Here is a 19039-nt window from a genome sequence, read left to right as displayed (position 1 = left end):
ATACGAATTCAAAATTGGCGAAAGTAGGTCAAGGTCAAGGTCATATTCCAAGCCGCGGTAGATATGTGTCGGCTTGTGGCTGGTGTGATTCCCCCTTGGGGGTGCCTCTAGTCATTATTTGCTGTGAACATTCACAGAGTACCTTGTGAATTCACAAGCTAGTGAACCATTCACAAATTTGTGAATGACTTTAAGAGTTATTTATAGCTTGTTATTGAGTGACAAGCCAAATGGTTTCCTGTAAGCCAAGAAACCATTTACAACGCTGGGTGGTAACTATATAACCAAACCATACGTGCTCCCTACGTGTCAACAAGTGGGTTGGTGGAGGGTTGGTGCCCCTCCCTGTAAAACAACTAACTCAGTGTCAAATGACCACCCTTTGCGGGATTGTGGTGTCTGGCAAAAGATAGATAGATAGATAGAAATGCTCCTAACACTGAGCTCATCCCAACAGTGTGGCAGGTCTACTTATGATGAGGGGGGCTTTTAAGGAGTTGGGAAACATTCACGAGAGGCGGGTTGCCAACGGTATAAACATCAACAGTGGACCTCGGCATCCACCAACCGAGGAATATTTGACCACTTCCTCAATGAATACATTGATGGAGAGTTGGGAAAAAATACCATTTAGACTGGGAGGGAATCATATTTGTAACAGAATTGGTGAGAAATGAGGTACAGTAACCAGCTACATACAACAAAGAATACTGTCTCCCCAGAGATATACCTTCCTCTGACCCTTCAGTATTCAGCAGCTGGTAAAATGCAGCAGTGCAACGAAAACAGTTTTGGGTTATCACAACCAACAATCACCTGAGTGATCATGCAAACAGTTGAAATTCTATTTACACCAGAAATAATAAGATTCATTCGTTTTCAAATGTACACTGCGGATATTCAAAGAAAGCAGATTGAATATTCAAAGAAAGCAGGTAGAATATTCAAAGAAGGTAGGCACAGTACTCAGAGAAAGCAGGCACAGTATTCAAAGAAAGCAGGCACTATATTCAAAGAAAGCAGGCAAAGTTAACACAACTGTGAACCTTTTTTAGTTTATTGACATGAGGGGCATCTCAGGAAAGGACCATGTTCATTTGTAACTTATAGTTTAAACGTTGAGTTGCACACAGATATAATTGGTACAGATAGAAAGGGGATATTAGTGTCAGGAGCCTGGTTGATTATGTTCTTGTGGAGAGTCTGCGCTTTGACAGTGTCGTGGATACAAGGCTGGAGAGAAGATGATTGAGAGGTCTGTCTGATCGTGTGGTTGTGATGTCGGGGGTTAAACTGAGAGAAGTAAGACTATGAGAGGGAGAGAGAGAGAAAAGCAGTCATGGCAAAAAACTACAAGTGAAGAAACTGAGAAAAAACAAGTGGCTGATGAATATGTGGAGGAACCGGAGGCAACAAATAGAAAGAGAGATATATATAGCGTGGTGGGATAAAGAGCTTGAAGGGAAGTGGAGGAGAGAAGGAGAAGTGGCTAGATTGGATGCAGGAAAGGGATTTGAATGAATAAAGAGAGCACATGACAGTAAAGCTTGCAGAGACTAATACAGAGAAAATAATGGTATGGTAGGTAAATGAGGATCTTGGAAGAAAAATTAATGCCATTTACTTAAAATACCGGTACTGTAGGAAATTGTTCTAGAAAGAGGTGCAATGATGTCAAAGTGAAAATAGAAAGTGTGAAAATGGAAGAATAGTAACAAGTGGAAATGAAGTAAGAGGAGATGGAAAGAATATTTTGAAATTCTGATGAATAAAAATGGTAAGAGTAGAGAGGCTGTAACCATGACTGTCTGATGGTGTGCAGAGAAGGAATTTAGATCCATACCAGTACTTTGGTTCATATCTCATTTTATTTTTTATTATATATTTTTTTCTGGCTTTCTTGACCCTAGCTCACACCACCATGGGGTTTTGTCAGTGTATTTGGTTATTACCAGTATGTTTTTAGTTGAGGAGGAAAAAATTAACATTTTGGAAAATTTGTAATGCTTTTTGAGGAATTTTTGTTATAAGTACATTTATTAAATTGTTGATAACAGTTTATTTTTCTATTGCATAATCATGTCAAAAACAACCATAACACTTACCGGTAGTATTTATAAATAAAGCGATCATATCCATGAAAACTTTAGCATTCCTTCACTGATTGCAAGGTTTGAGGTTTTCACTCATGGGAGGCATTCACAAGACAGTGATAACTCTTACCGAAGTCTTTACCTGTCAATAACCAGGTGCCTTAATCTCCTCACAGTAATGAAACCAGGATGTTTTGGAACTTATGAATGTCCTTCTGTGAAAGGGGAAGGCCACTATGATAGATATGGCCCCGGGCCTACTTTTGCAACAGTCATCATTCCTTCTAGCTACATGTTTACAAAATGTAAGTGGGAGGTGATGGTACCCACCAGACACTCGTGTAGTGCTGCTGTACATTTGTTTGGCACTGAATGACAAACCAAATGGATTCCTGGCACTCAGGTACCATTTGGTACCCTGAGGGGTGACCTTATGACACCATATTCACTTCAGGCATGGGCAAAAGCAAGGAGAAGGTTGGAATTAAGCAATCCCTCATCCTCTATTTTATATTTGTGGATCCCACCTTTTACCCCATCCTTCAGTGGGAAAGAGGTGATGATAGGTGGTGGTGATGACATTTTATGCTTCAACAAAACTTCAGGAAAACAGCCATTGAAAACTGTCTGTGAGAAGTTAGATCTGATTTGCAGGGCATTTCTTAGTTATGGGTATTCTTAAAGTTGTACCCAGAAGTGGTTTGGTCATGTGGAGAACATAACATAAGAAGAGAGGATAACTGCAGTAGGCCAGTTGGCCCATGCTAGGCAGCTCCTAGAAGAGTACCGTAACTGAACTACAGTACTAGAATGAGATAAGGACAGCAAAGAACAAGGCTCTCCCTCGCCCTCCAAACCCTCCAGTCGAAGCCGGCAGGAAAAAGTCAGAAAGAACACCATGCAGTGTAGAAAAACTGGCATGGACATTTTATAGGAAAGTGTGAAAGGAGAACAGAAACTACCATAGTGTAACCTGAAAAGGAAAAAGTATGAATTAGTTTTGGTTATAATTTTTTTTTCTGTACCCACCCCTTACTTGTCATATGCTTATCTAGCCTATACTTGAAACCCTCAGTGGAAGAGGCAGCAACTACTTTACTAGGTAGCATATTCCATTCATGTACTACTCTATTATGAAACCAGTTTCTACCTACCGGTATTTCCTTATTGAAATGGAATTTTTCTAGTTTGAAACCATTACTTCTAGTTCTATCCTGTATGCTAACTTTAAGTACCTTTCTGATATCTCCGATATTTATACCCTTCATCCACTTAAACACCTCAGTTAAGTCTCCCCCTACTTTGTGCCTCTCTAGTGAGTGCAGACTTAGTCTTTTCAGTCTGTCTTCATATGACAGGTTCCGAACATCGTGTATCATTTTTGTCATTCTTCTGCGTACATTTTCGGATGAGTTAATATCCATTCTATAGTAAGGACACCAAAATTGTACTGCGTAGTCTAAGTGTGGCCTTACTGATGCTAGATAAAGTTGCAGTATTACTTTTGATGACCTGTTGCTAATGCATCTCAAAATAAATCCTAGGACCCCATGGGGAATGAGAGATTATCTAGGAGAATGTATCGGTACCGTATAGGAAGTGCAAAGGGGAGGGGGAGACAGTGAGATGGGGGGATGGGGAGAGATATACCATATATAGCTATGAGTGAGGGGAGCAGGCTGGTGGTGGAGGAGAGTGACATCAAAACAATGCATTTGTGGCTGTTTCCCCCAGAATTACCAGGTAAGTTGTCTGGCTATAGATGGATAGTCAGGTTGTTTTATTATTATTGTTTTTTTTTTGTGTGTGTAATGGTTTCTGTCAAAATCTGTTAGCTTGTTTTTAAATTTGAAGACCTTTATAAGGTCTCTCCTGCAGCTCGTGTTGGAAAATTAAAGTTTATGGTATGTACCGGTACTTTAATCTGGTTTGCTATGAGTTGTAACATAATTGCTGAGCTCTTTTTGTGGCCTTCTTCAACTCTCCTCTAGAATATCAGTTCCCTTTGCCAAATACAGATTCCATGTCAAAACAGCAGTTTCCATATGGGATCTCACACATGGGTGTATTTTTGTGGTTACACTTAATACACTAAGATGCAGGAACAGTGTCAACAATACAGTACAGTATAGGAAACCCAAGAGACAACCCCATAGGGACAGTTGCTTATTTGTGGTGGACGGGTCTGCTTTGTCAGGCAGCTGGGGTTAAGCAACAACTTTTGTAGTCTTCTCATTGTTGATATTGCTTTTGAAGTTGCCACAGACACTGATGGCGTTAGGTCCTTTGTGATATAAACTCCCAGAATCCTTTTCATCTGAAGTCCTATGAGTCACATCCTCTTCATTTATAGTGTTTCCTTTCTGTATATGTTAGGACTACTGAATGTTCTTTCTGTGTTGTTTGGACTGACAGACATTTACTAGCTACTTTACGTTTCATTAAATTAAATATTATGAACCATGTTTAAGATTTGTTATACCGGTAGCTGTTAGTGTAGTCTATCTATCTATCTATTGCCAGACGCCTCAATCCCGTTTGGGGTGGCCACAAACAAATCGCCTCCAAGTCGCCCTGTCCCCCGCCATTTCACTGCCCTGCTCCCAACTCACACCCCCCTTTCTCATATACCTCTCCACCCCATCCCTCCATCTCATCCTCGGCCTCCCCCTCCCTCATCCCCCCTCCACCTCACTCACATACACTCTCTTCGTCAGTTTTCACCCTCCATCCTCTCCACATGGCCAAACCACCTCAGTGTGTTCCTCATAACACTTCCTATCACATCCACATCCACACCACAACGCTTCTTTATATCCTCATTCGTCAGCCTGTCTCTCCATGTGACTCCACAGGCTCCTCTTAAATAACTCATTTCCATTGCTCTCACTCTTGTGTCCTTCCAACAACGTCCAAGCTTCACTTCCATACGTTAGAGTTGGTATCACAATACTGTCATGTAGTAACTTTTTCACTTCCATGCTCACTTCCCTGTTTCTTATCACTGCTTTCAAAGAACCAGCAACCTTTCTTCCTTGTTGTATCCTTTCAAGCACTTCACCCTCCAAACCTCCATCCTTACTCATCACACTACCCAAGTACTTAAACGTACTCACATTTTCCAATTCCTCACCATCCAACCTCACTGTGTTTGGGGGGCGCGGTAGCACAGTGGTAGCGCGCTGAGCTTGTGATCGGGAGGTTGCAAGTTCGAGCCTCGCCTGGGCTACCGTTGCCGGGAGGGGTAGCTCCCTCCTGTAACCCCAGCGGGGCTATATGGCCTTAGTTGCCTAGCTCAGGGAATTCATTTCTCCATTTTCTCCAACCTCGCTGTACATTCACTATCTTCACCTCTCTCAAAGACCATCACTTTACTCTTCCCTACATTCACCTTTAGATTCCGTTTCTTACACACACTCCCAGACTCATCCACCAAGCCTTGCAGCTCCCCTTCGTCTTCACTCAACAACACAATATCATCTGCAAACAACAGTACAGGGAGTTTCCAAACACTATCCTCTCTCACCAGGGCCACTCCAACATCCACTACCCTACCTTGTACCTCTTTTATTACCCCATCCATGAACAGATTGAACAACCATGGAGACATGACACATCCCTGTTTCAACCCAACTTTCAGAGAGAAAAATTCACTTAGTTCACCATCCACACGCACTGCAGCCTTCGCACCATCGTACATACTCTTCACAGCATTCAGCAACTTCCCATCTACTCCATATATTCTTAACACTTTCCACAATCCTTGTCTATCCACCCTGTCATATGTTTTCTCCCAATCCATGAAAGCCGCATACAACTTCTTTCCCTTCTCTAGAAACTTTTCCACTAAAGATCTAAGAATGAATATCTGATCTACACAACCTCTTCCCTTCCTAAAGCCTCCCTGTTCTTCTCCAACTAATTTCTCTGTTCTTTCTCTAACTCTGTCAATAAGTATCCTACCATACACTTTTCCTGTTATACTAAGAAGACAAATGCCCCTATGATTACCACACACTTCTTTTTCCCCTTTTCCTTTGTACAAAGGAATAATTATACCTGACTTCCAATCCTCCGGGACTCTCCCTTCCTCCCAGGCCAATCTGCACATCTTCCACATCCATTCTACAGTACTACTATCTCTCCCCCATGCTTCAGCATTTCACCACACACTCCATCAATTCCCGAGGCTTTCCCCAATTTAACTTCCTTCATTGCTTCCACAACTTCTATCCTACTGAATTCTTCCTGTCTTCTCACCTCCCTCCTTCTCCCAGCCATTCCCCAGCCACTTATACTCACATTACTTCCATCCTGTATGTTCAACAATTCCTTAAAGTGTTCTCTCCATCTGCTCACTTTTTCTCCCTTCTCCACTAGTAATCTACCATTTTTATCTTTCACTCCCCTGCTAACTTCACTTCCACCCTGTCTTACCCTTTAAAGCATAGCTATACAGTACTGATGTGTGTGTGTGTTATGTTTTCAGGTATGACAGTTGGTAATATTTTGTAGCCCCCATTTTTTCTTACTGGTAACTCTCTGGAAGGGATAGCTTTTATAGGTTTTCAGTCTATGGTTCTATCTCCTCATCATCATCTAAACCTATGTTGTCCCATGAGGAGCGTAGGATCTGGGGGGCTAGGCAAGTTGGTCCTGACATTTAAGATGGGAGTGACCAGCCTCGCTCATCCCTGAGTGGCATTAAGTGAGCAATAAACCTGAGCCACCCCTTGGATATGAACCGACACAGGCTCAATCTGGTTGGAGTGCCTTCATTACCCACTATACCACCAGGCTTCATAGTTTGGTTATATGGTTACCACCCAGCATAGTAATTGGATCCCGGTGTAGGCTAGGCTACAGGAAACCGCTTGGCTTGTCACTCAGAGTAGAGTCACCCATAGACAGAAGAGGATAGTTTGAAGGAAAGAATGACATAAGAGGAAGGAAGGAAAGAAGAAAGGAAGAGAGGGCAAGGCAGTCACCTGAGAGCAACACTACATAGAGTGAGTGGGTGGTGAGTGCCCCCACCTACCACATCTGTTACCTTCATAATTCTAACCTTAAGTAAGTCCTACAGTAATTGGGGTGAATCAACGACTGCTGGAAATAAAGTCCATTCTGTTGTATATAAAACTTTGAAGCATGTATGTGATGCATAACAAAGCAGATGAATGAACACTGAAATTTTTGAATAAATTGGTGCTGTATTCTTTTTATTTCCCACCCTCTGAATATTGTAGTCAGTGTTAGGTGGGAGCTTCCATATTGAAAGAGAAACCGTGTGTATTTTCCTATTCTTTTCGTTGATGACACTTGTGCTCGGTGTTTCTTCATCACCCTCTAATCTCTTTTTATTCGGCATAGGAAGGACCTGAAAATGAAAGGAATAGGATATCTGTCTATCTGTTGCCAGATGCCTCAATCCTGTAAGGGATGATCACAAACAAACTGCCTCCATGTCACCCAGTCCAACGTCATTTCTCTGCCCTGCTCCCACCTCACACCCTCCTCTCTCATATACCTCTCCACTCCATCCCTCAATCTCATCCTCAGCTTCCCCCTCCATCTCCCCCCTCCACCTCACCCACATACATTTTCTGCATTAATCTCTCACTCCAGCCTCTCCACATGGCCAAACCGCCTCAGTGTATTTCTCTTAATGCTTTCTATTACATGCACATCTACATCACAACACTCCTTCACTTCCTCATTTGTCAGTCCGTATCTCCACGTAACTCCACATGCTCCCCTCAAATAACTCATTTCCACTGCTCTCACCCTTAACTTGTGTCCTTGTGTCCTTCCAACAAGGTCCAAGCTACATTACCATATGGTACATTAGGGTTGGTATCGCAGTGCTGTCATATAATGACTTTATTACTTCCATGCTCACTTCCCTGTTCCTTATCACTGCTTTCAAAGAACTGGCAACCTCTCTGCCTTGTTGTACCTTTTTAAGCACTTCACCCTCTAAACTTCCATCCTTTCTCATCACACTACCCAAATACTTAAATGCACTCACATTTTCCATTACCTAATCATCCAACCTCACTGTACATCCAGTGACTTCATTTCTCTCAAAGACCATTACTTTACTCCTCCCTACATTCACCTTTACATTCCGTTTCTTACACACTCTTCCAGACTTACTCACCAAGCCTTGCAGTTCCCCTCCGTCTTCACTTAATACAGTATCATCTGCAAACAACAGAACATGAAGTTTCCAGACACTGCACTCACTTATTAGGGTCACTCCAACATCCACTGCTGTACCTTGTACCACTTTTATAACCGCATCTTTATACAGCTTGAAGAACCATGGAGACATGACACATCCCTGTTTCAATCCAACCGTCAAATAGGAAAATTCACTCAGTTCACTGTCTACATGCACTGCAGCCTCAGCCTCCTCATACATACGGTACTCTGCGACATTCAACTTCCCGTTTTCTCAGTATATTCTTAATACTTTCCACAATCCTTGTCTGTCCACCCTGTGATATGCCTTCTCCAAATCCTTGAAGGCCACATACAATTTCTTTCCCTTCTCTGGAAACTTTTCCACTAAAGACCTAATAATGAATCTCTGATTTACACAACCTCTTCCCTTTGTAAAACCTCTCTGTTCTCCAACTAATTCCTCTGTTATTTCCCTAACTCCATCAATAAGTATCCCACCTTATACTTTTCTGATTACACTAAGAAGACAAATGCCCCTATGATTACCACACACTGCTTTTTCCCCCTTTCTTTTGCACTGGGGAATAATTATACCTGCCTTTCAATTCTCCGGGACTCTACCTTCCTCCCAAGCCAGTCTGCATATCTTCCATACCCATTCCACTACTATCTCTCCCATGTTTCAGCACATCACCACACAGTCCATCAGTTCCGGGGACTTTCCCAATTTTGACATTCTTCATTACTTCCATTGCACTGATTTCTTCCCCTCTTCTCACCTTCCTTCTTCTCCCATCCATTTCCCAGCCACTTATGCTCACATTACTTTCATTTTTGTTCAGCAATTCTGTTAAGCTTTATTTAATGTGAAATGAATGATAGCTTGGTGCATGTACAGAATCATCACCTATCCTGCTTGGGAGTGATAAGACTCACTTATCTTCATGTAATCAGTTATGATAACTTATGAGGGACACTAAAACACACTGCAACACTCTACAGACTGTACAGAAGAAGGCCATAAAAATAATTACAGGCTGCACAGCTACTACACCCACAGACCACCTACATCAAGAAACCAAAGTCCTCAAAGTCAAGGATCATCTAGACATGAGAGGCACCCAAATTCTCACTGCAGCCGCAACAAACCCACAACATCCACTACACTACATGGCAGCACATCCACACACACACCAAGGAACATCAAAACAACACCCAGCACACGATATGATACACAAATATGAGGTGCTACGCAAAAGTTCCAGTAATTTGAATATTATAGGAAAATAAGTTACCTTATCTCCTAGTTCTCACTGTCGCCTTCAAAGTAGTCCCCTTGGGCATGTATACAGTGGTCCCAGCATTTTTTCCACTAGTCCATGCATCCCAGGAAGGCTTCAGGTGTGATGGTCTTGAGCGCCTCCTGCGATTCTGTCTGGATCTCCTCGAGTCAAGTTGACGCCCTTTCAGTTGTAACTTCAGCTTGGGAAACAGGAAAAATTCGCAGGGGGCAAGGTCAGGTGAATAGGGTGGGCGGGGAATGACTGCCTTGTTAGTGGAAGCCAGGAACTGCCGGACGACAATTGATGTGTGGGCAGGGGCGTTGTCATGATGCAGGACCTAGTCCTTGTTCTTCCATCGTTCTGAACGTTTGTGGCGGATGTTCTCCCTCAGACGCTGCCAAACTTCACAGTGAAGCTTTCTGCTGACAGATTGACCGGGTGGGACGAATTCCTTTAGAACAATCCCTTGGGTATTGAAGAAAACGATCAACATTGACTTGACATTGCTGCGCCATTGGTCCACCATTGCAAAACTGCCAAACCACCTACACACCATGTTACAGTAGCAAGCTTAGCTCAACAACACGTCCGCTCACAGACACAGCCAGGGCCACGCTGACAAACAAGGGTTGCTGCTGACTCCTCCTAGCGGCAAAAGGCAAAACTGCAAATGGTTGGTTCCTGTTGTTCAAATTGCTGAAACTTTTGGGTAGCACCTCGTACTGTCATCTTTCCCCCCCTTGCCTGCCTCAAACCAGCTTCCAGAAGCATATCCATACTCAGACCAGCTTCCAGAAGCATATCCATACTCAGACCACTTGCCGCTCCATTCAGTCACTTAAAGACAACACACAGCTGCATGTACAGCCTCCTGATATCCACTCTTTTGAATCCTATCTCCTTTGTGAGGACAGGGTCCTCCTAGCCAGGCTGAGAAGGGGACATCATCCAGCCCTCTTAAGTTATCAGAAGAGGCTGGATGACTCCATCGCTGATGCCTGCCCAGGATGTAACACAGCATTCCATACTACAGTATTAAGCACATTATGGAAGACTGCATTGCACACAATCACCTATGCCAACAGCACAGCATACACTCCTTGAGAGCTCTGTGGGAAAGCCCGGTCTCAGCTGTGGCCTCCCTTAGGGACTCGGGGCTGTTCGGCCAGACTGCTTAGGGAACAGCTACTACCACAGTCATGTTGCCTATGGCGTGTGCTTCTGTGGCACAGTTTTCTATGACATGGCAAGGTGCCAAACCCCAAAAAACGAACCACACACGTAAACTGTGCCTGTGGTGCGGGCACGGCAAGGTTTGAAACACGCCTCTTGGGGAGGGGGGAGGAACAGCAGGGGGCCAGCGGCTGTGTGTAAACATGGCTGTTCGGTGCCAGGTGCCAATTTCAAATTACGGGTGGGTTTTTTTTTTTTTTTTTTTTTTTTTTTTTTTTTTTGAAGGCCTAGGCCCAAGACATCCAGAAATTGGGGTTTTCAGAAATCGGGCATCAGGTTATTACAGGAATTACTCTACTGCATCATCAGCATACAACAAATTTGAGATATTCCATCCATCACCATTCATTACCAATGCCATCCCTCTCTCCATTACTCGTGTTTTTACTTCTCTCATCATCCATCCATGTACAGTACCCTCGCTTCGAGTATGGTATTTTTGTCAGGCAGTACAGTACTACAGTACTGGACTAAATCCGTACTGGACAAACAACAGACCTCATGGGAAAATTGAATAATGTCAGACAAGCCTTGAAAAAGCCCCCCCCCACCCCCCCTCCCCCGTAATCAACTTAACCACATTTTGACACAACTAAGATTTTATCAACCTTTAAGGTGAGTGGTGATGGGCTTGGGGGGGGGGGAAGGAGGAGGGGTTTCTGTGGCTGTAGGAGGTCCTACTGACCCCTTGGATGAGGGTCTTCAGGATCCTGTCAAGGCCTCTCTGCCTCAACCTCCCTCATAAATCATAAAGCTGGGGTGTGTTCACATGAGAGCAATACTGCAATTTGATTGGCACATGTCACGAGTCATGAGGAAGGCGTACTGGACTGGCACAGCAGTACCAGGGAAACGTTCCTCGGTGTTGGCCATCTTCCAGCACACATGTGGGTAGTAGTACTGGATGCAGCACATCAGTACTAGAGAAGAATTCCTTGGATTTGGCCCACTTTGCACGGCTGATCTGTATTAGCCCAACACTACAGTAATATATATATACTGTATATATATATATATATATATATATATATATATATATATATATTTTTTAATGTACTAGATGCGAATAGTACTGGACAAATGCCTACTGGATGCGAGGGTACATTATATATATTGATCAACCATGGGGACATCACACAGCTTTGCCACATGCCCACACTGTTCGTGAACCATTCACTTAAGTTGCCCATTTACCTTTACACATGCCTCGCTACCATCATAAAAACTTGACAGCACCTAGCAGCTTACCATCTACACTGTACATGTGCAAAACCTTCCACAATCCATCTCTGTCTACTTTGTCGTATGCTTTTTCCAGATCCACGAATACCATAAACACCCTATAGTCCTTCTCACAAGCCTTCTTCACTATCTGTCTTGCTGCAAATATTTGATCCACACATTCTCTGCCACTCCTAAAGCCACCTGTTCATCATTCCGTAGGACTTCTGATATCTCTCTTACTTTATAATAATTCTTCCATATACGTTCCCTACCACACTCAGTAAACGTGTTACGATAATTCTTGCACTCACTTCAGTTACCTTCATTTTTGTACAGGGGCACAACCACAGCCTTTTGCTGGCTTAGTGCCACTTATCCAGGCCTTCTCCAACATGCACTTCATTCCACTGTCTCCAGTATACTTAATCATCTCTGCATGCACCTCATCAGCCTCAGCAGCCTTCCCATTTTTCAGACACTTCGCAGTGTTCTTAACCTGCACAAGTGTCACGGTTCCTGGCACTTCTTTCCTTCTCTGCACACCCCCAGAACCAATCATTTGTACAGGGGCTCTGCTTTCCCTATTCCCATTCATCAGGCTTTCAAAATATTCTTTCCATCTGGCCCTTACTTCATCCCCATAGGTTAATAATCTACCACTTACATCCTACACTCTCCCACATTTCTTTCTGCTGTCACTTCTACATTTCCGCACCTCTTTCCAGAATAACCTCCTGTTTTAATTTTTTTTTTTTTTTTATAATTACAATATGCTCCCTGTTTTTCAGATTATTCGTAATGGAGGCAGCAGCAAAGCATGATTTTAATGCCACTGCTGAGGATGAACTCAGTTTTAGAAAAGGACAGATTTTAAAGGTATGTCTTTTTAAGCAAGTTAAAGCTACAGTCCTGTATTTTATATTATAGTGAGGTTATGTGGAAGAAAATGTGAGCATGGTACCAGTGATAATAAGGTTATGATTGTTGAGTACAGCAGCTTAGGCTATATGTAATAAACTTTACTGATCGTAGTGTTTGCAGACTTGCAAGTGGATGCTATCATATGGAGAATTGTATCTAGTACAAAACATGCCAGTGCTGTAATAGCTGTTAAATATACAGTAATGCCACTTCAATAGTTTTTGCTTTTCTGGTATCACAGGCTTGTGTAAAATTGGAATAGAATTTAAGAATAATAGTATATAATGGGTAATTGTAGTATTCAAGTACCCGTATATTACGTATATTATATAAAATAAGAACTTACACATATACCACTGAATTCTAATAAGCTTAGCTAATTCTTAAATTTTACTCAGTATCTGTATCGCCAAACCAGTCTGTTTTTACATCTCTTTTGCCTTTCTTCCATATCCCTTGCCAACTCTGTCATGTGTAAATTGCTCTTCTCTCTTTTCTCTTGAAGCTGGAGGTCGTCATGTTTCCATTTAAGTTTGTACAGTAGAGGTCTTTTTAGTTTGTCATCCAATAGCTGCTGGGTAGTTATGAATTTGTCCACATTTCAGCCTTTTTTTTTTTTTTTTTTTTTTTTTGATACAATGAAAATATTTTCAGCATCAACTTCGGTTTGTGGAATAATACATCCGATACTGAAACTGGGAGTGACAAAAACTTAAAGGCAACTTAAAAAAAAAAAAAAAAAGTGAACTGGGTTGAGAGGGAAAAGAGAAAAGAAAATTTGCTGTACAAAAATGTCTAAAGATATTGCCTTACAGTGAATTTACAGGTAAGAAAATAATGAGTTTGTACAGTATTTAGTTCATGGTCCAGGGAAAGAGGGCTTTTACATGATTTAAGATGTTTGGAAATTGATATAAGTCTTTTACATTGAGACAGGTTTCAGGTATGAGAGAATAATACTGTACTGTTGTCTACAGGGAGTTAACCAATTTTAATTAGCTTTAAATCATAATATTTTGGTGTAGGATGAGGTAAATATGTTTGTGATTTTGGCACCCTGGTATCTTGCATATTTTGTACTATACTCTTTTTATGTTAACTTGGCCCACTTGAGTGCTGAATAGTAATGAAAAAGTAACATGGATATGCAGCCAGTAATGAAGATATGCCCTGAAAAGGATGTACAGCTGTAGCACTGTATTGTCTGTTTCTGCCTGTGAGCTATGTGAAGTAAGCTAGGTGAAAAACTGGGCCAAGTTAGATTAAAAAGACTATTCTGTAGTCCACATCTGTTGAAGTAGGATTCTGCATATCTGATAATTTGGCAAATCCCTAATTTTGTCAAAGCTAGAGCTCCAATCATGGTGGTTGTTGTAGTGGTACCCCAGTCTGTCTGATTGAGCAGATCCATCAACCACAGGCAAGCAACTGTCCCTGCAGGGCTGTCCTGTGCTGTGAACCATTGTACCTACGTGGCTGACCGCACCACAGCGAATGCAGGGATTATTGTGGCTGTTTGGTTCCTTAGTGGACTTTGCATCTTTCCATGCAGTTAACATGGGCACCATGCTAGGTTCCACAACATCCTTTTATTTGGTACTGTATATGGTTACCACCCAGCATTGTGAAAGGCTTCCTGAGTTACATGAAACCATTTGGCATGTCACACAGTGTAAAGCCACCTGAAGTGGAAAGAGGACTAATAGTGACTAAGTATGGGAGAAACAGGAAACGAGGGGGACAGCCACAGCAAAAGAATGATAGACATGAAGGAAGAAGTGGGCAGCACTACATCAAGTGAGTGGATAATGGGTACTCCCATCTGCCACTCCCAGTCATGGTATAATACAGTGATGAAGCTCTGTTGCAGTTCATCCTGCATGATATAAATTTCCATCCAGATGCAGTTCTTTTTTTGTTGCTCAATGGCAGTATAAAATGGTACAGGTACAGTACTGTGGCTTCTCATCCTTTCCATCCATCCATCCATCATCCAGACATCCAGTCCCACTCCATGAGGTAGGATCCAGAGAACCAGAAAAAATTTGATAGAATGCGATACAGTACCCTCGCGTCCAACACGCGTTAGTCCAGCATGATTCACGTCCAGCACAGAGAGCAAATAATTAGTGTTATTTAATACGATTTAATTACTGCAACACGAGTGTGTTAGCATAACACGCACAGAGCTCCGAGAAGTAGGCGAAATCCGCAGAGTTCACTTCTAGCACGATCACCCCCGGTCCAACACGGTCATACTGGACATTCCCATGATGATGATGATAGCCAATGAAAACTTCTGATCAAGTAGCCTTCCCCGCCCGCTATCGTGATGCGGCCCAATTAAAAACGCTTCTGCTGTCACGTGATGTTTTGTTTAAATTTCTCCTGCCACTCAGTCGCATAATTTGCATTGGAAGGTGCTTTTTTCTTGCTGCATTTTCTGCCCTTGTTACTGCATTTTACCCTGCTCACGATACCTAGGAAGCCTTCTGAGAACCCCAAGAAGCGTCGGCACCTACCTCAGGCCACCAAGCTAGAAAGCATTGAGAGGAAGAAGAAAGGGGAGAGGAAAGTTGACATTGCCAAGGCCTACGACATGAATGAAGCCAACGTGAGGACCATAATAAAAAACCAAGACAAGATCCTGGCAGCAGTGAAGGCTTACAGAGTGCTAGGACAGGCAGAAGCAGGACCTTCTCTGGCTGTGGATGAAGATAGTGATTCTGAGTGTGATTTCGAAGGATTTATGAGGGAGGTTGAGGAGGAGCAGCAGCCATTACCCGCTAGTGACGCCAGCAGCCATCCTCCGGGGACCCACCTTCCATTCCCAGCAAGCCCACCAACACTATCCTAAAAGGTTAGTTATCATTCATAGCACAGTACCATTTATTATAATTACAATAGTACCTATATATGTATAGGTATATGGTAGGTATTTAGGGTGACTTTTCCTAGGGTTGCTGACATAATTCATTTTTCCCCATAAGCTCTATTGTTTGTCCAACACGTTTTTGGTCCAACACGGGACCCATGCATGACAATATTACCGTGTTGGACGTGAGGGTACTGTACATTCTTGCCATAGTACTTGTCTATGACTGGCTCCATATTGTGGTGTTAATTTTTTGGAGTAGCTCAGCATTCAAGATGTATAAAGGGCATTTATAGGCAGGGGTGGATTTTTTTTTTTTTTTTTTTTTTTTAATCCAGTTTACTGTTTTTTTGGGGTTTTATTATTTTTTATTTTTTTTCTTATTCCTCATATTTATGTGTAAATCAGTTAAAATAAACAATTTAAAAAATTTAGAGTGAAACAGAAGGTTTTAAGTGTTATCTGAAGAACAGACACTTGTTTAAGACATGTTCTTGTTACAAGGTGGTCTGGTTGGACAAAGCCTCTGTTAACTTGTATTGTACAGGCAATGGACGGCATGAGGTAGGCTTGACTACTCCTGACTCAGTACTCAGTGTCTCAGTCTGTTTCTCTGTGGTAGTGAGAGGATGTATATGTATGTAGACCTCATTTATCAGTATGATGTAAACTTACACTTTTGTATGTAAAATTTATCTATATTAAAAAAAACACAAGCTGCATTTTTTTTTTTTTTTTTTTTTTTTTTTTTTTTTTTTGTGCTAACCCTGGTTATAGGCCAAGCCAACTCCATCAATCCAATGACATTTTCTGTTTTGTTCCCATCAGATGGTGTACAGTATTTAGTTTTACGAGACATATGTTTGTGAAGGGGCCAATGGAGACTGTTTCAAACCCATCACAGCAAAAAGATTCCTCTAAAACTGTCCAAAATACTTCTGGTAGTATCAGGAATAAACAACAGTAGATGTCACTGCATTCAGAAGATTAAAGTGGACTAATTAAATGCAGCCCACGTTATAAAGAGCCTTTTTGACGTCATTGTTTTTCTTTTAAAATCTAAGCAAATTATAGAAAAACAAATGAACGTTGCAAGTCTAGTGATGTCTGTGAAGTTGATTTGTTGATTTTTGTCTGTATACATTAGCACCTGCGTACTGTATAAAAAGTAATACTTTAAAGTTCCTCCCTTACATAATGACTGCCTGTGTGGCATCAGTTTCATGCAGTCTCTATCAGCCAGTCATTTTGCATGCTCAGAACATGCTCTTATCACTTCATTTGGTGTCACTGTCTGTTATCTTTGACCTTGGGTGGCTTTGAACAGCCCAGTAATGCAGCCATTTTCATAAACATTCGTGATACAGATTTGTGCATAAGATTTGTATGTATCCAAGTGAGGGAAGAACCTGGGCATCCAGCCAGAACAGAAAAGGGAGACAATTTTTACTAAGAAGCCATGTTTGAATCTGAAAATGTCAACAGTCCTGAAACCCTTACACTAAGGATCATAAATAATAAGTGTTTTAGGGATTACATTTTCACTCAGAATTAGCCTTATGAAAATATGATGTGCGCAGACATTACACATTGCTTATTGATATTTTGTCTTCGGTCATGCAGCTACAGTACCAGACATTTCACAGCCAAACTGCAGTGAATGTTATCCCTTTGGTTGTGGTGTTTCTTCACAAATTGAATCAAATAATCCATTATAAGCTGAAATAATATGCAGAATTCTCTATTCTCGGCCAGAATGTTGCTTGTGATGGATCTTAACAGTTTTGTTGTCCTAGGCTCCTCATGGGTTTAGCAGAACCATCTGATGCTACCTGGAACAAAATGCTAATGGATAATTAACAGTTAAATGGTGAAAGTGAAAAGTAAGACGAGGAAAAATTATTATTGTGAAGACATTTATATAAATGGAATTAGGTAAGATCATTTATGAATATGGCCTCTGGAATAAGTTTGCAGGTAGTTGCAGTACAGTAGTAGGTAATTCCCTACTGGTTGTTGTTACAGGATTGCTAAAGAATATATTTGGTAGGTGAGGGCACTCACCATCCACTCATTCGATGTAGTGCTGCTTTGGGTGTCTACCCTTTCCTCTCTTCCTTCTTTCCCCTTCTGTCTTTCCTTCATTCTTTCCTCTTCCTTCTGCCTAGGGGTGACTTTACATTCCCACTTCTGTCTTTCTTTTCTTCATTCTTTCCTCTTCCTTCTGCCTAGGGGTGACTTTACATTCCCTCTTCTGTCTTTCTTTCCTTCATTCTTTCCTCTTCCTTCTGCCTGTGGGTGATTTTACACTGAGTGACAAGCCAGATGGATTCCTGTACACCAGAAAAACATTTATTATGCTGGGTGGTAACCATATAACCAAATTATGGCACCTGGCGGTTTAGTGGGTAATTAAGGTGCTCCAGTCGGAATGAGACAGTGCAGGTTTAAATCTAAGGGATGGTTGGGTTTATTGCTCACCTAATGCCACTCAGGGATGAGAGGCTGGTCACTGTCAACTTAAATGCCAGAACCAACTTGCCTAGCCCCGGTCTCCCATGCTCCTTGTGGGGCGACATAGAGTTAGATGATGGATGGATGGATATATTTTTATGTTGTAGCAATATGAAGTAAATAATAAAGCATCATGAGAAGGAAGGAGTCTGTTGAATATTGAGGGAGGAAGAATATGGAAAGCAGGAAACAGTGACATGGAATTGTTAATAGTTTTGTTTGTGATTTTACTGCACTGTGTGTGAGGTATCGTATAATAGGGTTAACCACTTAGAAATACAATAAGACCTCACTATAACAGACTAATTGGAGCCCAAACCATTCCGAAAAATGTGAAATTCCAATAAAAGCGACATCCAGACTTCCTCTTTGCTAATCCGGACTTCTTCCGATATATCAGACATTAGTCCAGATTGCATGAATGGTTTTTAACCCTTAACCGCGGGGCATCACTTTTGTGACGCTTGGGAGCAAGGGATCATACTGCAGGGCGTCACTTTTGTGATTGTTATCTTGAATTCGCCTGGGCTTTCAAGTGGTGGCTTGTATCATCTATCGGTACTGCCAATGTCCAACACTAGTCAGCACTCCTAATCTCATCTGTACTCCCATCCATTGTTGATAATTTAGCCATTTCTCCCCTTTCTTGACTCCCCTCTCTACCTCCCCTCCATTACCCTCTCCTCTCGTCTGCCCTGCCGTGCTGCGCT

The 19039-nt window shown here is 41.9% G+C and overlaps 1 protein-coding gene across 1 annotated transcript in view; it reads left to right on the top strand.

The window, feature by feature from the left end:
• drk (growth factor receptor-bound protein 2 drk) overlaps positions 1 to 19039 on the top strand; it is a 38974-nt gene that overhangs the window by 3820 nt on the left and 16115 nt on the right. Inside the window, exon 2 of the mRNA XM_080284034.1 lies at positions 12808 to 12895. Within this exon, the coding sequence (XP_080140160.1) occupies positions 12818 to 12895 (78 nt within the window). The 5' untranslated portion in view covers positions 12808 to 12817. The remainder of the gene's footprint in view (positions 1 to 12807; positions 12896 to 19039) is intronic.

This window comes from Coenobita brevimanus, chromosome 100, assembly GCF_032717465.1.
Source record: "Coenobita brevimanus isolate Jiangsu-jjx chromosome 100, ASM3271746v2, whole genome shotgun sequence".
In the NCBI taxonomy this organism is placed as follows: domain Eukaryota; kingdom Metazoa; phylum Arthropoda; class Malacostraca; order Decapoda; family Coenobitidae; genus Coenobita; species Coenobita brevimanus.
Note: the sequence above shows the minus strand (reverse complement) of the source record. Positions and strands in the feature narration are given on the sequence as shown.